Source organism: Sander lucioperca, chromosome 8 (genome assembly GCF_008315115.2).
Source record: "Sander lucioperca isolate FBNREF2018 chromosome 8, SLUC_FBN_1.2, whole genome shotgun sequence".
NCBI lineage: Eukaryota > Metazoa > Chordata > Actinopteri > Perciformes > Percidae > Sander > Sander lucioperca.
Genome location: NC_050180.1, coordinates 6,683,995 through 6,708,562, shown reverse-complemented (window position 1 = coordinate 6,708,562; position 24,568 = coordinate 6,683,995). Strand labels below are relative to the sequence as shown.

The following is a 24,568-nucleotide window of genomic DNA, read 5'->3' as shown; positions in this document are numbered from 1 at the left end:
AATGCAGGAAAATCCTCACATTTTAGAAACTGGAAACGATCCAAACAGTTCTGTGTTTAATGGTCTAATCAATTCAGCTGGACTTGTAGGCCTGTATATTGTTGGGTAGTTTAATTTATACTAAAACATATTTTATAAACTACATGTGTTTTATGTACACAAATCTTAATGTGTAAAGTAACTAGTAACTAAAGCTGTCAGGTTAATGTAGTGGAGTAAAAAGTACAATATTTCTCTCTGAAATGTAGCGGAGTAGAAGTAGAAAGTGGCATGAAAAGAAAAGACTCAAGTCAAGTACAAGTACCTCAAATTTGTACTTAAGTACAGTACTTGAGTAAATGTACCTACATTCCACCATTGCTTCTCAGCATACTGGGACACATTTCTCTCTTATCTACAGACTCAGAGTCAGTTTGTTAACCTTTTAGTAGTCTATATTCTTTGCGTTCCACGTCCGTGATTGCTCTGGTGCTGCAGGAAATACCGCCGGATGCATGTCTTTTCCGTTTCCTTCCACTTTCTTTGTGTTGGAATTTTAAATTCGGTGGATTTATGAGGACTATTGTTGACTGCTTGTCAGATCTCTACATGGTAAATTGAGACAGCTAGCTAGACTATCTGTCAAATCTGAGTTTTCTCTCGCACGACTTTTTTGCAGCGGCTCTGTGCAGAGTTTAGCACCGCCCATGACGTTTTTGACTGGTTTAAAGAAATGCCATTAAACCAGAGCACGTTTTCCTCCCATCCCCGAATGCTGTGTGGAGTAGCCAGACCCTCCTTCAGCGTGCTTTGGAGGAGGGTCTGGCAAAGCGAGACTAACCTTTTAGTAACGTTCTCACGTCTGACTACAATAAAAAAAAAAACAGTTACGCACCTGGAATCCATTTACACCTGGAGGTCCCTGCTCTCCTCTTTCTCCTGCGACACCCTTTGAGAGGACAAAGTAATGACTCAGTCATTTGTGATAGCAGTAAAAGAAAATATGAAATGCATGCAACCAAAGAGGGATCAGACACTTACAGCTGGGCCGGGGGGGCCAGCAGGACCAACTTCTCCATCTTTGCCAGGGGGACCCTGAAGACAAAGTGACAGTTACACATGTGGAGTGTAAGGATGTGCTTGGTATTCTGAGGCTGTGTGAGGTTTTTAGGAAACTAAAAGATCCTGCTGACTGATGATTCTGTGGAAAACGTAAAACAATGCAGAACTATGAATAAACTGCATTTGTTTTATCTAAGAGACGTATTAGTGTCCTTCCATTCCATGCTTAAGATTTCAAGATTTTCTTTATTGTCACTCTTTTCTGTATTTGCATACATAAAAAAATGAAATGTTGTTCCCCAAAGTGTCACTTGTTATAAAAAAAACACTATTAATCATAAAATCTGTTCAAAATACATAAATGAGTTAAAAGGTATTGCTCAGAAATTTGCAAATGTGCATGAAATATGCATGCTGATGACAAAACAAAGTGCATCGCACATTTTTCAATTCATAAACAGTACTCACTCTTTGACCTGACACTCCTGCAGATCCTTGTTCCCCTGTTTTTCCTGGGTCACCCTTTGTGAGTGTAGAAAAAAACATGTTTTGTTTTAGAAACAGAACAGGAGATAAAAAGGAGGACCTGACTGACTATTAATGCAAAGTTTGGAGTGATGCTGCAGCCTTACACTGAAGCCCTTAGGGCCTGGCCCTCCCATGATTCCTGCGGGCCCTCTGTTTCCAATGGACCCTGCTGGGCCTGGGCGACCATCTTCCCCTGGAGCCCCCTAAACAAAGGAAAACCCCACTTTGACTCAATCATATTTTGAATTTTTCTTAAGCCGAAGGCTAACTCCAATGTCTAATTGTGAATGTAAAAATTGAGCGCTGTAACCTACCAATGGACCTGGCTTGCCCTCTGCTCCTTGCACTCCAGGGGTACCAGTAAGACCCTTTGATAAAGAGATACAAACAAATATGAGCAATGGAAATGTGTGGTACAGACAAATATAGTATATGTATTGATATAGTAGATCAAAACTGGAATGCCAAGCTCTTCAGTGTTACCCTTGCACCTGGTAGACCAGGTTCTCCGGTACGCCCAGGGTCTCCTACAGAAGCTTTGGGCCCTGGTGGGCCAGATGTCCCACGATCCCCTTGAGCACCCTGTAGAAAGAAAAAATCACGATAACTCGTTTAGTTTGCTGATTGAAACATGTGAGTGCCAAACAAAACACCCACAGCACAAACTGGTACCATCAGCAGGAGGCTGCTCTACCAGCTACAATGATACTACAAACATGTCCTGCCTCATCTGTTTGAATCTTTACTCTAATATACAGTAGTAAACAATACTGTACCTTAGGTCCTGGCAGCCCATCGGCACCAGGGAATCCTCTGTTTCCAGGAGATCCCTGGAAAACAGATCAGGAGTTAGATTCTTTGCCATGTTCATGATTTTATTCTCACACAAAAGATGGGTGATAATAGTATATAAATAGATGAATGGAGTAAACCAATTATGTACTGATGATCCTAAGGCATTCCCCAAAGAGAAAAGGTTGCATCTGTGTGTATCTAGAAAATCACCAAATATAACCATAATAATAATAATAATAATAAATTAATTATTATTAAATATTTATGTAGCGCCTTTCATGAAACCTGAGGACACTTTACAGAAATTACTGTGACTAAGTTTAGCTAAGGGAGGTTGTAGGCTGTGGTGAACAGGTGGTGCTTGAGTAGTTTTTTAAAGATGTCCAGGGATGTAGCATTTTGGATTTCTGCAGGGAGGGATGGGGTTGCAACACTAAAGGATCTGTCTCCGATTGACCGCAAGTTTCGGGGTGGAGTGTATGGATGGAGGAGGTTGGAGAGGTACAGTGGGGCCAGGGCATGAAGGGATTTGTAGGTGAAAAGGAGGATTTTATATTTGATGCAGGACTTGATTGGGAGCCAGTGAAGGTGGATGAGGGTTGGGGTGATATGCTGCCAGATCTTGGTGTGGGTGAGGACCCTGGCGGCAGAGTGATGTATGTATGTACAGTAGATGAATGGATGTATAAAGAGAACTGGATACAGTGATCAAGGCGGATTCCCATTCATTCCTACAAGAGATGCTCGTTGTGTATGAAACCGAAAAAGTTCAACTTCCGTGGGGATTAAATGGTTTAATCGGGCTATCCGACTTAATGGATCAAATTATGGTAGTAAAACTCCAGATTTTATTCTTACATTGCAGACTCCATGCAGAAAGGCCACGCTGGCAAGGCTATGAAGCAACGGATCTAACCATTTTCCAGTCATTTCCAGTTTTACACACAAATTTACCAAAAATTGATTTGTTTGTCCCTACTTTTCCTCCCAAAAGGGTTTATATTCCTTTCTCTCATTTACTGTTCAGAGATTTCCCCTGTCTCTAAAGAGCAGCTCTGTGACTGATACATATTACAGTAGGAGGCAGAATGCTGACTCACTCTCTCTCCAACGGGACCAGGAGGGCCCACAGTGCCGGGGTCTCCACGTTGTCCTCGTTTTCCTTCTTCACCCTGAGGCCCAAGCACTCCCTGGGCGCCTGGCGGACCCTATGGAGAGGACACACAAAAAAAATGCTATGAAACTAAGTTTCACCTACACCATTATTAAAATCATGTGTCCTCATCTAAAAATGAAGAAAAAAACATAAATTTGGGTTTTATTTAAGCATGAACACATATTTCACTCAAATATAAATCATATGTCTCAAAGAGCAGAATTAAAACTTAGTTATTGATATAGATGTAGTAGAAGCTTACAGTTTCTCCTTTGGGTCCAGCCTCTCCTTTAAATCCTGCGACACCAACATCTCCCTGTAACACAAAAATGCAAAAAGTTTGAGTCTCCTGCACAGCAAGCAATCGTGACTAAAAAAAGATTCCAGCAATAAAAAAAAAACATAAAGCAAATTCACCAGTGATCCTTTGATACCAGGCTGACCAGTGCTTCCCTGAGGTCCTGGTGGTCCATGGGGTCCAGGATGGCCGCCTGGACCTTGTGGACCAAGATTACCCTGTGAAGAGTAAGCCATGTTAAATGTGACATTTTTGTATCCTTATTATAAATGTTTCAAAGAAATAACTGAACATACCACTGGTCCTTTGGTACCCGGGCCACCATCTGTACCCGCGGGGCCCTATGAAACACGACATGTCTCCAATTAGATCAGCAAAGCAGTGCACTTTCCATCAGAGTTGTGTAAAAGCTAGCTTCATTAACAACGTCCTTATGATGAGCAGTATGTGATGTGTAAGTAAAGTAAGAAATGAACCTGGAGGCCAGTTGGTCCAGCTCTGCCCATATTACCAGTCTCTCCTCTCTGTCCCTGTGGGCCCTCTGGACCCCGGACTCCTGTGGGGCCTGGTTGTCCCTGTGGAACAACATCACCAAGTACACTTACACAAGTGTTACCTTTGTTATAGCATCAATATATTTCAAATAGACCTTGTAATTGCAAAGATATACTCCATTCCTCTTGGGCATGTCATTTTTGAGCGGGGCCCTCAGCCAGAGGCATAGGGCTTAATTGGTTGAAAGGGCTCATTAGCATTATCATATAGCCAAAGGAAGAGCGTGTTACTGTTCTTACCTTCATTCCTGGGGTTCCTGGATATCCAGGTGGACCATTAAGACCCAAGGGACCCTGTTAAACCAACAACGACTTTAGACTTTAGCAATAAATGCTGAAAATGTGCATTCACATGACACAAATGTACAAACATAGTGAATGAAATGTGCACAGTTTAAGCAGGTGATGCGTGGTTCCCATCACATTTTCAACTCAAATCCACCTTAACATGAGTATCTATGTAAATGATAACACAATGTGAATGCTGACTCACCATTGGACCTGGCTTTCCGAGGTTACCAGGGTCGCCACGTTTACCCTAAAAACAAACACATTTCACTCTGACTTATAATTCACAGTTAAACACTGATGTAAGGCACTCCCTTTGTAAGTGCCCCGTTTTACAGACAGCTGCCACAAAACAATTCATACACATATCAGTACCATATAACCATATATACTTTTCAAATCTATGACAGAGAGAAAAATGCATGGTATAGCAGATGTTTGTGATTAATAGTGGGGTTATGCTTACTGCTACACCGCTGGGTCCAGAGCGTCCTCTCTCCCCTGGCATCCCAGCAGGACCCTGTTACACACAGACAGGGATAAATTACAGTTGGCCTCTATTCAGTGCAAAAGTTTAAAGTCAGGAAGTTCAGAGGGTTATTTACAGTATACTGGATATAGCCTTTTCTCCTTCGAGATAAGAGCAGACAGCTAATTAAGAGTAGTCTGTGCACTGCAGTCCACATACACTCATAGTATACATCTACTATAGCTCTATGGAGACATTAAAGGGGCTCTACTCAACATGCAGAACATTAAAATAGCAGCAAACAACTATTTGCTATGTAAAGATATAGTGGAGTAATGGCGTCCTGAGCAGAGAATGAAGTCACTGTGTGTGTTGTAATCCGAGCTTCTCTATTCTTTGTTTTGGTAGCCGGTCCATCCGCATGTGCATGTGAGTGCCTTGTGTGTCTGTATTAAGCGCCAAGGGCCGTGAAAAAGTACTGGTATTTGATGAGTTGCGGAACGGCCTGTGAGAGCCACTTTACTTGAAGGTATCTACATAAGAGTTACCATGGGTTCTTATGATATTGTATGAAATTACAGCAACCATGTGGTCATGTTTTTTTCAGTATTTCAAGTACAGCCCCTTTAAAAAAGAAAGCATTAGAATATAACTTACCATGGGTCCAGGTGCTCCCATTTGACCAGGGGGCCCTGTGGCACCCTACAAAACCACAGACAAAAGGACTTGTTAAGTAATGAGATAGCAATGCTACATGGCAAGATGTTTTACAGGCTCTTTAGCAAGGCAGGGAATTAGTTATGTAATTAAGTCAAACAGGTTTCACTTAACCAACTACAGTAGAAATCAGCTTTTCAACCAATCAAACAAACTGACTGACAGACTGAAAATAGTTTTATTTTAATTAATTTATACCTTGGATCCAACAGATCCAGTTTCACCTTTTTGGCCAATTATTCCAGCATGGCCCTGTTAACAAAAACAGAAGAAAAACATGTAGAAAAGGAGAAAAAAAGCCAAACAAAGCCAGTTATATTTCTACATATAAATACTCAGTAACTTTTTAGAAACGTTCTACTCACTCTGTGACCCTTCAGTCCGGGAGGCCCAGGTGTACCTGGAAATCCTCTGGATCCCTGTAATAGGTGACATTAAAGAGCGTTGTCAGGTATATCTATTGAAGTTGCACTTGCAACACACAATACAGGGTCTTATTCTGTGTAATTTGAATGATAGACAGAAGAGCCAGTGTGTGCAGTGGCGTGAATGGGGGAATAGAGGTCTAGAAGCTTACTGGTGATCCAGGGAATCCAATTTCTCCGCTATTTCCTGATTTGCCTGGTTCTCCCTGTGTGAAGACATGATATGTAAACGTTACAAACTTTGATTTGGCTGCAAAATGTTTTAGCTGTGAATGTGAAATAAATGCCACCAAATCACACATCACATTCGTCAAGATGTTTGGAAACATAGACACATGATGCTTTAATTATGACATTTTTAATTTTTTTACAGACATAGCCTTTTATTTTGTCTTGCTAACCCATGAAAGGAAAACAAAGAACATGTTATAAGACATGTTTCAAAATGGATTTGGATTAAAGGGAAACTCTTTTAATTGGGCACGGACAACAAAATGTTTGCAGCTCACTGATGATACGTAATTATAACAACACACTTTGACAGTTCAGTTAACATTTGTGGGTATGCTTTCCATCTATTTACAGGAACTTCTGGGACTTGTGGGCTGGCCATTTACTTAAAACTGACACAGTTTTCAGTAGGAAACAATTACTTACATCTTCACCTGGTTTCCCTGGAGGGCCCTCAGGTCCCCTTTGCCCAGATGGACCCTGAAAAAAGTCAGAATGTAAACACCCAGCGACAACCCATCCCTCTAAAATCCATCACAGTGAAATGAAAATGCATTCATGCCAACCCAGCTTTGTATGAACAGTAGGTGTGGTGTTGCTGCTTTCTCGAGCAAGCAGAACACCAAAACCATGTAAATCACATGCAAAACCACACCAAGTGTATTGGTGATTTGACCGTATGCACAAATTGTACAGAAGAATGATGTTTTACCATATGCCCTGGATCACCGACATCTCCAGGTGGTCCTTGGGGTCCAGCTTGACCCTTAGAAGAGTGAGGGAAACGACAAAACATTTAAAAGATAAACAGGGATTGAAACAAAATAATAAAATGTAGTTGAACTATTAGGTGGGAGTCAAAGCTTGCTGAATATGCTGTGGACTTACAGGAGCGCCGTTTGGCCCGGGAGGGCCTCTTGCTCCAGCCTCGCCCTAAAACAAACAGGATGCAAAATCAAATCACAAACAGGATTCAGCATAGTGTACATAAAAGGCCAGCAATAATTAAATGTGCTCCTTGGGGTTAGAGCAACAGCATGAGAAGAATACAGGGGAGTACTAAACTAAACTCTGAGACACTCAGTGGATGTATGGATTCATTTTTTTAAGAAACCTTGTAAACTCATGTCGGATGGCTGCCAAAGCACAGACAACAGAGTCTTTAATTACCGGTCCATTCCCCACTTGACTAATGTTCAAGCACACCAAAATATTCCACTTAAGCAGATGTGTTGTTACTAGGGGTGTCACGATTCTCAAAATCCACCATTCGATTCAATTCAATTTTTGATTTAAACTTTTTTACAACAGGGACAGCAATACCACAATAAGAGCCACTAAATGGCAGAAATGTACATTGCAACAACTATTTGAGTTTCTCAGAGTGTACGAGGCGCAATTGAAAGCACCATTAGTTTAACAACATGTACCTGCAAGGCATATTACAACATGAATACATTTCTAAGAGAAATTGATTTAGTAAAGACAATCTAGGTTCTGCATTTATCTCTTTCACACTCCAGTCCAGTTGGTGGTGGTAATGCACCTATACGTTGGTTTGCCAACTGCCAATAAACCATAAAGAAGAAGAACATGTACCAGAAGGCAGCATGGCGTCCCATTGGAACCTAACATGCTTTACCTTCACTGTTTGATTTCATAACTCACTCACTGGAAGGAAAAATGTTGCCACATTGTGACTTCAGGGACGCAGGAGGATTTTCCAGTTCTATTGTTTGTCCGTCATATCCTGCTTCAAATGTGGTCCTGGTGTCTGGAAAAGTCAAGCTGCAGGCTACCGGTAAGCTAACATTACCCTGTGTCTTTAGCTGCATGGTACCAGCCAGTAAGCTACGCTGTGTCTTTTGTTGTTTTTGTCTTTGGTTGTGCACAGGCGTGGGTGGAGAGAAAAAAATACTGGTGGAATAGCCAAACTTGCCTTCATTGAAATCAAAGTTTATTTAAATCAATTTTCGATTTAAAAGCGTGACACCCCTAGTTGTTACTTTGCTTAGGTTTGACTGAAATACAAGCATATGCTTCACAAGTCAAAGTTAAATGTAGCTCTTTGTCACTGTAAAACATCAGAAAAGTTACCGAAAGGTTTTTTTCCCCTTGTCCATCTTCTACTCTGCTCATGGTAATGAAATTAGAAGCATGGGTAGATTTCAATAGTCTGCCAAAGTTGTGTTTTTGTTTATTGGCTAATCAAAATGTATAATGTAGTTTCTACTTAAAACAAGAGTAAACTTATCCTAATCTGAAGTCGTGTGCTGACAAGTTATAAGACGAGATGGTTTATGCTCTTTCTGGGGCTGAACAATAAACCAAAGATTACTTTCAATGTTTAAAAAATGAGTCCTTCAGTCATTAAGGCTTCGCTTTTTTCCCTACAAACTTTTTAGTTTAAAAACAAACAGTAGATATTAAATTGTTGCTCAGCAGTTAATATATCTTGATCTTTAATCTTGCCTACATGTTTTGTACATTTGATGGTAGCAGTTGTTGTTGACATATATAGTAGGTATTTGTAGTGTTCTGCATAGTGTGGCATAAAGCATGTCTCAGTTATTATTTTTCAAGTATGACTTATTATAGACGAGGACCAAAAAAACTATTTTGAACCATGTTTGAACTGATGTAGTTTAGGTTGTGTTTTAACTAAACAAGCACATTTACAGAAACTAAAAGCATATGTGCATTACATGCATTTTGGCCTTGCAGCTCTTTTGTTATAAGCTTTTCCATGTAGGTGTGGCAAATAGGTGAAAATCAAACAGTAAGATGTGGATTTGAGCAGGTTAAAAAGTATGAGAGGGTGTGTTTATGTGGTGGGAAGCTCCAAAATTCCAGTGGTTTTTATTGCGGAAAGCTACAAACAGCATATATTTTGCATCGTATTGATGATTAAACTCCACCACAGTGTTGTGTACTCGTCCTGAGGAGTACTGTTCAAACTGTGAAGGTTGTATGATGTTGTATAATGTATTCTGTAGCTCTGGAGCGGGCACTGCACTCTATATAATATAGAAAGCCTGAGTTACAAACTTGAGGCAGCTGTAACATCCCACCTGGTGAACATGGGTGTTGCATTATGGGAAATATTAGTCAATATAACTTTGCCTCCACTGCACCAATTTTGAGTATTCATTTTTAAAAAGGTCTATCTAACTTCCCAAACGTTATGACTAAATTGCAGCGGCACCCTGAAAATCCATCACAATAGATGAAAGAATTGATGTAGTGACAATCCGAACATCAAACCTTACATAGACAGCAGCGGTCTGCTAAATGGAAAATTACAAAATCATTTAAGAGTGCTTACAATCTGTACATCAAATCGTGGCTGTGAAAATCTTGTAGCCTATGTCCAAAAAACGTTGTTTTGCAGGATTTGAAAACATTTTAGTGAGCTTTCTATTGAGCTCTGACGAAGTCAGACCAAATCGCTTTGTCACTGTTTAAATATTTGTAAAAACCCACAGACCGACGTAAAGGGTGACCAATAGCATTGATTTATGAAAAAAATGACGAAATATGGAGATACAAGGTTTTTGCCCAACAACAACAATATGACATCCTCTGTCCTCAGTGCCTTGGTTAAATATGTATTAAATATGGATTGGGAAGCCAGTGCAAACATTTACAACTCTGTTCCTGTTGACTGTTCTTAATAGCTGTTGCGGCCACAGCTACAAGCAGAAAACAATACAGAATTTCCCAATACAGAATCAAATCAAATTGGAAAAGATGAGTGTGCATTTGTCTGCTTTTTGGCTGATTGGTTTAAGAAACACTGACAGATTGGGTTAGTTAATATTTTACTAACACCCTCTTACCCTTGCGCCACTTAACATGGCCTGAGGTCCTGTTTTTCCGTCGAAGCCTCCAGCCATCTGGGATCCCAGGCCCTGCACGGGACGCACACACCCTCTGAGTTAGCTTGACTCTGTTTGTTCAAATATATGTATTTGCTATTTATCAGTAGCAAAAACGCTAATCTGGATACAAATGATACACAACAAAAGACATGAAAGACAGGTAGAATTATGGGAACTTGATTGAAATGACACTAGTGTTTGTACATGAGGTGAGTGCAAGTACAAGAAACATGAAGGTGGTTCATTATTTCAAGGTACCAGGTTATTATTGGTCCTCTTATGCATGAATGTGGCCATTGTGTGAAGAAGGTTTGCTATAGTACATGGTAGGGATGTAACGATACACATAACTCACGATTCGATACGATTCGATTCACGATTTTCACAATATGATTTTCTCCCAATTTCTTTTAACAGAATGAGCTGCAGACAAATGACGGAAGAATATTCCTTTCTTTATAAAAACTGTGTAAAACAACAGATGTGTCCTCTTATCAAAAGTGAAACTGAAATTGTGAACATTTAATTTAAAAATAAAAAATCCCACATCAAAATAACTTAAAAAATAGAAAGAAATCTCTTCAAATAGATAAACTGAGAAGACGTAGTGACATCTGAAGTCAAACAAGTGAAATCAAAAGTAGATCACGCCCTAGGCCGTTTGAAAATTCCATCACGATAATTTTTTTTATCATCACCTGTTGTAATCTTTAAACAGTTTTTTTGATTTTTAACTGATTTACGATGCAGTGTTACATCCCTGGTAGATAGTATTATAGATAGATAATAGAATTCTGAATTCTGATTTATAACAGTGTGCGAAGACAACATGTCAGAAAGAGTAAAGATAACCCCATTACAACAGTCTAAAGTCTAGTGTTGGCTTCATTACGCAATCTTTCTCGTGTTTGTTCTTCCTGTGCATGTTAGCTGCATGCATGCAGGTGTACATACATACTAATACTTCTACTACTACTACTACTACTACTACTACTAATAATAATAATAATAATAATAATAATACATTTTATTTGTAGAGCACTTTTCATTATTAAAAGTAATCCCAAAGGTGCATCTGTGTGTTTGTGCAATGTGAGAGAGCCCACAGTGCATGACTCACTCCGGGGTGCGTTGGAGGTCCTGGAGGTCCTGGTTCACCAGGCTGACCTGGTACACCAGGCTCTCCATCATAACCCGGAGGGCCCCGCAGTCCCTAGAGAGAGAGGGAGAGAGAGAGAGAGAGAGAGAGATGCTGATTGACTCGATTTAAAACCATGTTAGAACTACGCTCAGTCTGACATTGATTCATTATTTTGTGGCTGTGGAAACATTTGGGTACACTCGTGTTTTCAGATTTTTTTATTTATTTTTTCGTGAACTTAAATACTAAAATATAGATTGATCCATCGATCAGTGTAGCTTTGGCCGAGATGTACAGTGGGGCCTGTCAATGCACTTTGATACAGATGATGCAGTTTAATTTGTGTTTGTTTATGAACCAGGAGCTGTAACTTGCGTACAGCAGGAGAACCATTGGTACTAATAAATCACCCTCACAGTGCTCCCCTCCACTGGGTTGTAACTCCAACAAGAGGGGCACATTCATTCATCAACCTGCTACGTTTTTGCTTGCGAAGCACATTATACATCAACTTGGCACATAACAGTATATTTTTGAGTGTTGGTCTCTTGCCCTTGAACCCCAAAAAAGTACATTTACTGCAGCACTTTTTAACCCTTTTTTGACAGAATAGGGAGTAATACGGAGTCACTCTCATGTCCACAGCAAGGACAAAATCAAGTCAAGGTGTTATGTCACCACACTGAACTCTGCACTGAAATCAAAGACCTTATAGACACAACTGTGCAATATGACATTTTCTTGCGGTTATCTTTTATTTATTATTACAAACGGCGCAATACACAAAACCTTTTTACTCTTTCAACTTTTTAACATGCATATGTTGACAATTGCGTATGTGAATTGCACGTGTGTGAATGTGAGCTGTGTGATATATTTTTTGTATTTATATTTTTAGTATCTTATCTATGTGGAGCTTCAACGATTAGTAGACAAATGGATTAGTTGATCGACAGAAAAATAATTGGCAACTGTAGTTGATAATCAATTAATCCTTTTGGGCAAAAATGGCAGAAAATGCTCTTTTCAGACTCAAATATGGAGGTTTCCTGCTCTTTGCTGTTTTTATATCATAATAAACTGAATATCTTTGGGTTTTAGACGGACAAGACAAGACAATTAAAGACATCACCTTGGACTTTGAGGAACTAGGCTGGACTTTTTTCACTTATTTTCTGACATATTATAGACCAAACGATTAATCAGGACAATAATTGGCAGATTAATTGATTAAGACATCATAAAATATTTTCAAAACCAATAAATATAAATATAGGCTATAACAATGTTAATGTTTGAATAATGAAACCACAAGTATGTATACTAGTATGTATACTGTAACGCATACTGTAACGCATTCAATATGTTGTGGTCTGCCATATATCCTCTGAAAAGCCCCAAATAAATATGAAACTATATGCTATGTGCAATAATCTTCGATATTTCTGATGATATTTAGAGGTGTGAGGGTAAAAATCACAATTTGATCACCCTACTTTAACTTTATTATTATTCATGCATGTTTTTGTGTGTGGAGACTGGTGGATGTGACTTACAGGCCTGCCTTTGTGTCCTCGAGATCCTCTGTCTCCTGGAGAGCCGGGAGGTCCCTGTTGTCATAGAAACAAAGAGCCAATCAAAGTCTGAGAGTGATGATATTGCAGTCTTAAACATCACAAAAAGACCTGTCACAGGGGTGCTTCTAAAATGTCACTCAGGCGACTAGAGGACGATCCCGCTGTGCAGAAGTCCTTGTAAAGTGATGTTGTGCAGCAGGTAGCTGTCCTCTTATGCCATCTAGTGTCAGTTCAGGTAGTTGAATATTCACACTAAACATGCCATTTGCAGAAGAAGAAATTCTTTTTAGAAGATGGTACGGGGTAAAGCAAACAACACAGATGCTCACCATAGGTCCAGGGCGGCCTCTGATACCAGTCACCTGCAGGGACATCATCAAACACATGTGTTATAACCTTTAGTCAGACCGTGCTTTTTGACTGAAATTGTAGACCTGTTAAAAAGATTTCAAATTATCACTTACAAGTGGCACATCTCCGGGCTCTCCCTTCTGACCCTGAATAAACAGATCAGTGACAAAACATCTCAAACTCATACTCCATGATGGTGAGTATATCAGCAAACATCAATCAATCATTATGTATATAGCACCTTTCAAACATAATAAAATGGAATTCAATGTGCTAAACAGTCATTGAAAAAACATCAGATAAGAAAAAGGAATAATAAAGATTAAAAAAATAAAAATGGATTTAGAGACTAATGCACACTAAGACAAATACAAAATGAGTAAACTATTTGAAAAAAAACCATAAAATGTTTAAAACAATACATAACATAAAACTATATGAATTGTTATGAAATATTAAAACAATAATTGTCATCATACATACAGATACATACATACCGTACATACATACTGTACATACATACATACACATAAGTATAAACACTAAAGCCATAGAAATTATAAGACGCTAAAACAAGTACAAACACTAAAGCAATAAAATAATACATGTAACATGTAATGAAGTATAAATAACAGCCAACATCCCAAAACTGTGGCCTACCTTATAGATCCTGCCCCCGCCTACAATGAGGAAAAAGCATAAAAGATCACATTATTTGGGCTATAATTGGGCTGTATGTCAGCAATAATAGATACAAAAATCATCAATAACTCATCAAAGTGAAAGCGGAGAGTGTTGAGCAGTTCTAAAGAGATGAATTTGTCATCGTTCTGCAGGTCAGTGAAGGTAAACAGAGGCAGGATAGTCAGTGAACACAATCACCCGATGGCACTCAGTCTTATCATGAGGCTAGTGATGTGCAACAGCGTGATAATGGCTCTCATTTGTTGATTGTTTCTGACAGATAAATAGATTATTTCACTGGCAACACAGTGACATGTTAAAAACTAATACATATCTCATTTTTTTTTGTTCTTAAATTGGGCTGTACAGGTAATTTTTTTACCGGTGTTAAAACATGGGTGTGTGATTGTTCCCTCCACCTACAATGTAAATAGCAAATTAAGAACATATTTATGCACTGACCTGTTTTTCACGTCTCGATAGAGCTGCAAAGATTAATCGATTAGTTGTCAACTATTACATTAATCGCCAACTATTTTGATCATATATTAATCGGTTTGAGTCATTTTTTAATAAAGAAAAGGTAAAATGTCTCTGATTCCAGCTTGTTAAATGTGAATTTTTTTCTAGTTTCTTTTCTCCTCTGTGACAGTAAGCTGAATTTCTTTTGAGTTGTGAACAAAAAGTTTTAAGGACGCCATCTTGGGCTTTGGGAAACACTGATCGACATTTTTCACCTTTTTCTGACATTTTATAAACCACGCAACTAATAGATTAATCGAGAAAATAACCAACTGAGTTGCAGCCCTACAGAGGCGGACAAAGGTCAGTGATTGCCTTGGGCCCCAAACTACCAATGGGCCCCATTAACACATATTAAACTTTATGGTTAAGCTTGTTTCTTACTCTTCAACTCATAATCATGTCATTCTAAAAATCCATGCGCTAAAATGCATGGATGTATTAAGACCAAATGCCATCAGCAACCCCCCTACTAGTGAAGTAGCATGCCTTTGTTTGCCTTGGGCCCCACAGAGTGCTAAATCCGCCACTGCAGCCCTACTTCTCAAGCCGACAAATAACCACAGAGAGCAGCTGCTGGCTCACCACCAAAAGTGCCCTGCCCACCATCGCCTCCGCCGCCACCAGCGTCTCTGCCTCCACCGCCGCCCTGTGAATCAGTCTGACAGACAGGGCAGCACTCGCCCTCGGGGATGACCACCTTCTCACAGGTAGTCAGCTCATCGCACTGGATTTCGTCGCAGAGGACCTGGCCGTTGTCACACACACAGATCCGGCATGGCTCTGGCTTCCAGATGTCCCTGTTGGTGTACACTTGGCCGTCCGCCGTGCAGCTCAAGTCATCTCCTGGAACACGCAGAGGGAGAGGACATTGTTAGTTTATCAACTCTGTGTCTATTCATTTAAAAGCAATCCTTTGTTTATCCACTAAAGGTGTGCCAAAGACACCTGTTCTTTAGTATGATCGTTTTGAGACATTTACCCCCAAGACTGCAGACAAGACAGGACAAAATGTAGCCTACCTACAGCTGCGCCATATGAAAAAAAAAAAATCAAATATCACGATATTTTTGACCACATACATCGATATTGCGGCGATATTGAAGGGCTGACTATTGGTGCTTTCACAACATATTTACACAATGAGAGTTTTGATCAATAATCATCAGTAATGTGGATATAATAATTAAGTGGGTAAAGGCAAATACCAGTCTGGTAAGTTCAGAACATGACATCACTTTAACACTTTAATACATACTGTAATGCAGCCTTTAATACCAGGAAAAGACAACACATACTATACTATACTATGATATCCATAATTTAAGACAATATCTAGCCTCATAATGTATATCAATGTCAATATAATATTGATATATATTGCCCAGCCCTAAGCCTACCTTTTGTTTAAGTGTTCATACTTAGCTGGTGTCAAAAAAATAACAGTTTGTGTCAAGTGAAGATACAAGAAAACAAGGAAGAAATCACATGTTCTTGAACCATTCAGCCAGGTATAAAACATCCATTCATCTATCCTCTATTTTAGTGGCTTTCAATATGGGGTCCGGGGACCCCTAGGGGTCCTTGATGGGGGTTCCAGGGTGTCCCCAGCAAAAAGAGGAATTTATTAATGAATTTATTATCACTATATTTCAATTTCATTTAGAGTGTCAAAATCAAAACAGAAGTTATCTCAGGACACTTTACAGAAAGAGTAGGTCTAGGCCACACTACAGAGACCCCAAACCCCCCTCCCCCCTCCCCCCCAAGAACACGCATTTGGTCCGACAGTGGTGAGGAAAAAATGTTAATAGGCAGAAACCTCCATACGTAACACAATGACAGAATGTAGAACTATTTTGGCCATACATTTTCCGTAATAAAAGCAAAAATCCTATCAAATGGGGGGCCTCTGGTCTAATTTGTGTCACTTTAAGGCTCCTTGACGTGAAAAGGGTTGTGAACCACTGCTCTATTCCCTCTGTTAAAGGACACACGTGCTGAGGCCTATCCCAGTATGCACTGCACACAAAGTAAGGTTGTAGGTTTTTATATTGACACTTATTTTTTGAGTTAAACGTCAAGACAAACAGAGAGAGCCCCATCTCTCTATGAGACAACAGGACTGAGCACTGAGCCACCATGCTGCCTGAAATGCATTTCGTCCTCAGGGGAAGTAGTTGCTGAGTTAGGATCCTGTTTGATAACACTGCAGAGTAGTATATTGCTAAACAAATCATGGTACATTTTATATGCTAATAAAGCCACCATAAATCATCTCAGGTTTGAGTGTGCAACAGCTGCTCTTCAATTCGGAAACAATTTATCCAAACAGTCATACTGGAGAAAAAGATGTGCTGAGCATCAATTCATATCACAGTGTCCTGTGAAACAAGGCTGTCCACCATATTGTGCACGCACTGTCACAGAACAAAGGCCTGTGAAACGTGCTCCTTTGTTGTAGTGAAGTCTGCAGCTATTAGAAATGACATTATTTCCTCCAGACACAGCGTCTCAAAAAAAACTTGACTCATGTTCAAAAGAGAAAACCTGCAGCCTCCTATGAGGCAACTGTTACTCCCAGAAGTCTCGTAATCTACTTTGGAAAGTTGACTTGATATTTTTAATGCGCGCCTCACACAAATAGCTGAACATAGAATAATGGGCTTAACTATGGCATCTTACACTTGCAGCAAATTATCAGCAGCTATGTATACAACAACCCAGAGAATATCTTTCTTTAAAAAAAAAAAAAAGGCAAAATGTATTATCCCCAGAATACATGGTGATGAAATAACCAATGTGAATGTAGAGGGAGGCCCCGGGCCTGTTGAGGGTTGTGCCTGGCTTTAACAGGAGTCCTGTTTGTAAGGACTCTATATTTTAAGTCCACCTCTCTCAGGTCTGCAGAGATGTTCTGAAGACTTTACCTGTTCCTCCTGTAAACAGCAGGTGGCAGCTCTGAGCCTCAGACTGCAGGTAAGTCAGGATAGCCAGCTACAGGAAAAAGGAAGCTGCAGAAGAGTAGCTCTGACTACTGATGAAGGTTCATATCATTTTCTGTTGTTTTTTTACCAAGAGAAGCTACATGAAGGACTTCATTCTACCTCACTGAACATTCTGGGTGGTTCCAAAAACCTTCGCGAAAAAGAGCAGGGACAATCAGGTAAAAGGGCAGGTCTACGTATACAAAGGCCTCATGCAACAAGACATGTTTTAACATGGCTCAATCCCATTTTTATATTTGTGTAAGACACGCCTGGAAATGTATACACACTGCCAAGGACAGATGTACAGGACAGATGTACAGGAAGACAGATAGATAGATAGATAGATAGATAGATAGATAGATAGATATGGAAGTTTTTTGGCCTCTTTATTCAAATAGCAAAAAACATGTATAGACCAAAAAAAACATGGCAATATAAAATGCAATTGATTGAGCATTCAAATTTTTAGTTAAAATAATTTAAACTGGTTTTTTTTTTACATTTCTACTTGTCACAGTAGGAAAAGCACTGGTTAATGAAAGTGATGATTGCTGGATTCCATTTAGCTGCTTTGGTTTCAGGTTGTTGGTATCATTCATGCTGCCTCACTTTACTATCACAAGTCAAAATGTCTGCTGTGGGAAAAGCCTTATCACTTTATTAAGCGATTGATTAGGAACAAGTCATTCCTTCAATATAATACACCCGGGCTATTAATATCAATATAATTTGTAGATGTAGTGATGAGGTAGACGGCCCCTAAAGTCTGATATAAGATACATCCAGACTCTTGGTACAAGATCAGAGAAAGCTAACGCCTAGATACTGTAGATTATGGATGGGAGTGATACATTTGTCTTAACAAGGCAGCAGTGGGGCCTATTCAAATCAAAAACCCTCGAACAGTGCACCATGTAATTTATCACTCTTAAATCCATTACATCTAATCTCATAATTGTACTGTAGGTAGCTGTGATTTGGATAATACCTCAGACAATGGCATGGAAGACACACACACACACGTGCACAAAAATCCGCAATCAAGATTTTTTTTTTGTTTCTGCATGTGGTGTTTCTTGTTTTTTTCCCCCCTTTTGAATGTTATTATAGTTTTTTCTTTTCTCTTTTTTCACTTTTGCTTATTCAATGTTTGTTTTTTTTTCTCTCACGTATTCTCTCTCAAATATTGTGAAGAATTCTAGAATTATGAATGTCATCGTGAGTTTAAATCTACTGCATGCACTCTTGCAATATAGTATAAAAAAAAAATGAATCCAACAATTGTGAAAAATGCTTAAAAATATACTCAGAATTGCATATTATATATTTTAAAGCATTCTGGTATTGGGGTCTGACTAAAGGTCAGGTATAGGTCTGACTCACATTAACAGACGTAAGAACACACAGTCCCATTCACCACACAGGATGCCCTCAAGTCAACTGTAAATGATCCGTTGACATACAGCAGTGAGACTCAAACATCGCCTCTCCCAACCAGCTGTGTTAGCTGAGGTCGACAGCTTTTATCTGTGTATATTTTAGGAGATCAACACTCCAACTAGCAAATACAACCTGAAGGTTTTCTCAGCTATCCCTGTTCTGTCGGCCGCAAAGTATTTGACGACGTTAACAACAAAACATAGTTCAGAAAGGAAAATGTCCTGCCTTTTAACAGCCAGTACCATCTCTTTGTCTAAGTTGTGGCCTATCCCAAATGAAAACCAGCACTTCCTGGAACGCAGAGTGCATTTCTCTTCATTTGTGGAGCTGATTGGAAGCGCTTTAGCCATGAATCTTGGTTTTTGGAAAGCAAACTTTTTTTTTTTTACTATGCTGATCTGTTTTTTGGTTTCACAAGAACAAGCGCAGCTGTTCTCCTATGCTTTGGTTCTTATGAGTGACTGGATTCAAATTCTAGTTAACATGTCTTTATATTGTTGCTTAAACTTTAAAAACGCTCCATTAGGCTATCTCTTGTTGGGATCTCATTCAGGCAAGTATTATCTTCACAGTTAAACTGGGTGTAACTTTAGTCTTTTTCTGAGACATAAACGCGTAAAACACCAGAGATGTCTGGCCGCATAGCTGGAGAGTGATTTTTCCTGTTGGGTTTTGAGAGATTTCAAACACTGCGTGTTGGAAGAGTTTAAAATTTACTGGAAGAGAAGTGTGGTTTTCAGAGCGTTCTTAAAACACCCACCACAAGCCTTGAGGAGGAGTGAGGAGGGGGACGTTCACTTTTTCCCCTCCTCTCAGCTAATTCACTGCAGGTTGCACACTTTTCCACAGACGCCGTTAAAGCCCGGTTTAACCGTGACAACGGTGAAAAGGCATGCTCCCTTTCCGACGGTGACTGCTTGATCTGGATTTTCCACCAGTCAGCGAAGCTGGCAGACGGTTTCCTCTCGTGGTTTAAAACATGGAGTCTGGAGCGCTTCAACATGACTCATGTGTCTACCCGTGCCAAGCATTTAGCGCACTTCAGCAGACATCAGCCAGATAACAAAGAACCCCAAAATAAAGTCATTGCCAGGGCCGGCCTGTGGTATAGGCAGTATAGGCAAACGCTAGGGGCGCCATCAGTCCAAGTAAGTACTGAAAAGTTAAAGATAATTTAAAAAAACGTTGAATGTCGTGACAAAAGCGCAAAAAAAGGTTGAAAAAAAGCAACAAAAACGTCAAACAAGCGTCAAAAACGTTGGAAACGCATCAGAAACTTGAAAAACCCACAAAAAACGTTGAAAAAAAACGACAAAAACAGTTAATATCTTGCCTCCGGCACCAAATTGGTTAGGCTCTGGTCATGGCATACATCCAGAAGAAGAGAAAGAACCTGGGAAACCTACTATCAAATTTGATATGGCTGGCAAATGTGAGGGGACGAGATAGTTTATGGATTTTCCTTGGCTACTATGGAAAAAAAACTCATAACACGCAGTGTTGGGGGAGAATCTTTTGCAGCCACAAGCGGAGGGGCTAGAAAATGACCTTATGGAAACAATGAGTCATATAAAGCTGGAACTCTCGTTTCCTTGAGAGAAAAAAAAAAAGAAAAAGAAAACAAAGTTGAGTGGGTCCAAGTGCAGCCCCCAAACCGAGAGAGATACAGATACAGAGAGATAGTGCCCACTGCATGGTTTATGAAATCAGACCATGTCGCACGTTTGTTTCCATTCTTGTTTCTGAATAAGTTCTTCATTGCAGTGAGAGTAACCGACATGGTTAATAGCGTTTAGTAGAGTACAGCCTGATTCCTGGTCCAGATGAGTTACAGCTGCTGAGGGGTGGCTCTGCAGCAGCTGCACTGCTCTAAAACCCCTGGTGTCATGCCCAAACATAAATCTTTCCTCTGTGAAGGACCTTTTGCTCAACCTGTGATTGGTCCACTGATAAAGCTGTCCAGAGAAGCAGCCGTTCCACAAAAAAAACATCAGCCAAGGCCTTCTTTTGCCACATTAGCCCAAAAGCCTGAGTTGTAATGTTAAAAACATGTCAACAGTGTTTTGTTTCAAAGTGACTCAAGGTCCTGTGATTTCACCTCACCCTATCTCCTTTATAATGACTGGCACAAGGATTTGAAAATGTTAAAAAAAAAATGAAGAAGCATCCTGTCGGTTTAATATTCTGAAGCATGGAGGATTGGCTGTATTGTGTTCACACACACATACACAGCTGGAAATCTGAAACGACGCTCTAGTTTGAACATGCTCACTCTCCTCCTTGGCTTCCACAAACAAAGCTCAGTATATTGAGGGAGGGGTTGGAAGCTCAGGCCAGGAAAGTTGAAATTTAATAAGTAGCTTGCTGATTACATGTCTAGGCTTTTCCATCAACAGGCCCAATCTCCAATAGGTCTTCTTTTATAGAGGCAACCACAGCTACGAGCTTTTCCTATCTCATGTTCAGGCCTGGGAGGGTTGCGGTCCTGCTAAATTACAAATCCCCCTCCTCGCTTCTTTATCTATTAAACTGACTCATCGCTTTCTGTTTCCTTGGATTTGATTCATCTCATTCTTAATGCTGCATATATTAGAGAAAAACTGGTAGTCTAAATCTGCATCTCAAACTTTTTCACATCAAGGACTCCAAAACTGGCACAAATTAGACCACGGACCCTCATTGGATGAGATTTTGTCCCAGGGTCCCCTCCCCAACTGATTGGATTTTTACTTGTAGATGTTTAATTACACAAAGTGAATGAAACCCATGACCAAAATAGTCATACATTCTGTCACTGTTACTAATGGATGGAATTTAGGTGAAAATAAATGATTCCCCTTTTTGTTGCGGACCCCCTGGAAACCCCTCAAGAACACCTGGGGGTCCCTGGACCCCACTTTGGGAACCACTGACATACAACATAAGCTTTTCTGAGTTCAATTAAATTAGCTGTAGAGTGGATTATGCATGTGGCCACATATTCTGTGAATGAGAATGTGTGCATGAAATGTGACAGAAATCTTTAGTCCTTACAGTTGTACCAATCAAATAGTTGCACCCGGTTCTGTGTCTCCATGCCATAAGGGAAATGTGATTTACAGCACGTTTGTGTACTCATTATGAGCTACGTTTTCTGTGCGACAGATGGCATGCCCTGAGTCATTTGCTTTAATTAGATAATTAGAAAACCTGAGCTGTTGAAAATGGAAATGCAAGCACCGTCCTACACAGTAAATGTTCCTCAAACACGCACAAAGAAAGGCTGGACCCTTCTTGGGCCGAGGTCAGGCTCAAAGTTCAAAACCGGGGCAATCTTTTTCTGGTCCGGCATTAAATGTACTCAGAATAAACTTTTTATGTGAAATCCTGTCTACTGCAGCAAAGAAGACGAGATCCACAGAACAGAACATGTCTTGTATTCATTTGGATGATTCTACTGGTCAGGTTACTATGTGACCATTTATGTTCTTAATGTTTGCTTTCTGCTTTTCTGCAACACATATGTTGCATGTGACATGTGAAAGGCAGTGTTGTTTAGTAAATATCATATACTCTGCATTACTTTATCATAACAAACGTGGAATGTAAACACTTATGTTTACGGCAGCATCCTTCTTTATGTTCTAGTTCATGAACCTTGAACAGCTACGGTGAAGCATCCTTAATGGTCAGCTGACTTTCAGCAGTCCCACCACTGTAAAGTCACTTGTACTTCACTACACAAACACAATCATTTCACATTTTGCAAAAAAAATATGAAAATTGATTCATACAACAATATGATCCAATAGCCTGCTCTTAAAAATAATGTGTTCAAATTGCAACACAACCAACTAAACTGACTGTCTATAACTGTAGGTTAGTTTTTTGTTGCCTGTGTGTCAGTGTGGAGTTGCCTCTGAGTACAGAACAAAGCAGCACAACATGACTGTCACACAAAGTCCTGGTAAACTGTCAAACATATGCTTTTCATATCTTCTCAAGCTAGATCCAGTGCACATTGATCAAACTAAATAATATACACTGACACACTTTACCACATGTGAACAATGTGTGAGATGTACCCAATAGACACAAAATAGTGTATGTTTTTGCAATAATGTACATTATTATTATTGTGTGTGTGTGTGTGTGTGTGTGTGTGTGTGTGTGTGTGTGTGTGTGTGTGTGTGTGTGTGTGTGTGTGTGTGTGTGTGTGGGCTTGTTTTAACTATATTCGTGGGGTCCAAAAACCAGGAGTCCAGCATACTTGTGGGGTCCCGACAGCTTTGTGGGGCCAAAATGCTGGATAAGTTTAAAGGGCTGTTTGAGGGTTAAGACTTGGTTTTAGGATTAGGGTTAGAATTAGGTTATGGTTAGGGTGAGGGTAAGGGTTAAGGTTAGGCATTTAGTTGTGATGGTTAAGTTTAGGGTAAGGGGCTAGGGAATGCATTATGTCAATGACGGGTCCCCACAAAGATAGTGCCACAAACCTGTGTGCGTGTGAGTGTCAAATATCTTGAGAACTGTTCATCCGGTCTACTTTACACTTGGCTTCCTGGGTACACTATGAACTTTTTGAATTTGGAGCAGTTTGGACAGCGTTCGATACTGGATATTAATAAACTGAATAAAAATAAAAATGACCGCACGATAAAGGAAAAAAAATCACTGGCAAAACGCTAGCTTCACTTCTTCCGTGTCTACCCTTCACAAGAAAAGCCCAGCTCAAATTCACTCAGAGCATTTCGCTAAGAGGAAACTCACTAAAAAGGCAATTTTTGCCAACATTAGATATTAAACAAAAGATAGACAATATATTGTATTAAGTTGCTGTGAGCTGTAAATTAACCACTTCTAAGTATAGACAGAAGATAACGTTATCTTGTAGCCTGACCGGGTAAAGAAAGCTCTCTTCCTTTGTCTCACTCAGACTAGGTTGTGTAAGTGTGCTAACTTATGACACTAATAACATTACTGCCGGCAAAATACTTTTGCTAATTAAATCCATACTTTAACGTTATTAAATCCATGCTTTAGTGTACATAATCAGCGCAAACAAAATATATTGTAGAGCACATACAATCAGCTAATCTCCATGGATACATTTGTAAAGTTTCAATAAACTTTCTAATACTGTATTAATTAACAGTATTACATTTGGTCGGTCCATGTACAAGCAGGTATGTAGCAAAGGAAAATGGGTGACGTCAAACATTCCAGTTTAGTAGAGCAGAGCGTTAACATATACAAGGGGTCAGAGCTCCCTGGTGTTTAACATCAACTGAGCACATAGCCAGATATGAAAGAATAAACTGTGGATTCTGTACGCAGAAGAACTCAGAGACAAGTTGTTTCCTGCACAATATGCACAATATGCAAGATGCTGACTGAAACACAGCGAAATACAATGTATTTAAAACAAAATAAAAATGGCAGTGAAATATATCTGGAGATGTGACTAGAGACAATATGGCTACATACTGTAGGTGTATCTAGAG

General features: G+C 39.7%; 1 protein-coding gene across 1 annotated transcript in view; it reads right to left on the bottom strand.

Annotated features, from left to right (window-relative positions):
* col5a2a (collagen, type V, alpha 2a) overlaps nt 1-24,568 on the bottom strand; it is a 62,087-nt gene that overhangs the window by 20,048 nt on the left and 17,471 nt on the right. Inside the window, exons 2-30 of the mRNA XM_031296534.2 lie at nt 15,244-15,504; nt 14,113-14,132; nt 13,566-13,598; nt 13,431-13,463; nt 13,081-13,134; nt 11,504-11,596; nt 10,342-10,413; nt 7,391-7,435; nt 7,215-7,268; nt 6,929-6,982; nt 6,424-6,477; nt 6,212-6,265; nt 6,045-6,098; nt 5,787-5,831; nt 5,127-5,180; nt 4,866-4,910; nt 4,613-4,666; nt 4,295-4,393; nt 4,115-4,159; nt 3,938-4,036; nt 3,783-3,836; nt 3,465-3,572; nt 2,346-2,399; nt 2,053-2,151; nt 1,884-1,937; nt 1,674-1,772; nt 1,510-1,563; nt 1,021-1,074; nt 875-928 (exon numbers count right to left, since the gene is read on the bottom strand). Of these exons, the coding sequence (XP_031152394.1) occupies nt 875-928; nt 1,021-1,074; nt 1,510-1,563; nt 1,674-1,772; nt 1,884-1,937; nt 2,053-2,151; nt 2,346-2,399; nt 3,465-3,572; nt 3,783-3,836; nt 3,938-4,036; nt 4,115-4,159; nt 4,295-4,393; nt 4,613-4,666; nt 4,866-4,910; nt 5,127-5,180; nt 5,787-5,831; nt 6,045-6,098; nt 6,212-6,265; nt 6,424-6,477; nt 6,929-6,982; nt 7,215-7,268; nt 7,391-7,435; nt 10,342-10,413; nt 11,504-11,596; nt 13,081-13,134; nt 13,431-13,463; nt 13,566-13,598; nt 14,113-14,132; nt 15,244-15,504 (1,952 nt within the window). The remainder of the gene's footprint in view (nt 1-874; nt 929-1,020; nt 1,075-1,509; nt 1,564-1,673; nt 1,773-1,883; nt 1,938-2,052; nt 2,152-2,345; nt 2,400-3,464; nt 3,573-3,782; nt 3,837-3,937; nt 4,037-4,114; nt 4,160-4,294; nt 4,394-4,612; nt 4,667-4,865; nt 4,911-5,126; nt 5,181-5,786; nt 5,832-6,044; nt 6,099-6,211; nt 6,266-6,423; nt 6,478-6,928; nt 6,983-7,214; nt 7,269-7,390; nt 7,436-10,341; nt 10,414-11,503; nt 11,597-13,080; nt 13,135-13,430; nt 13,464-13,565; nt 13,599-14,112; nt 14,133-15,243; nt 15,505-24,568) is intronic.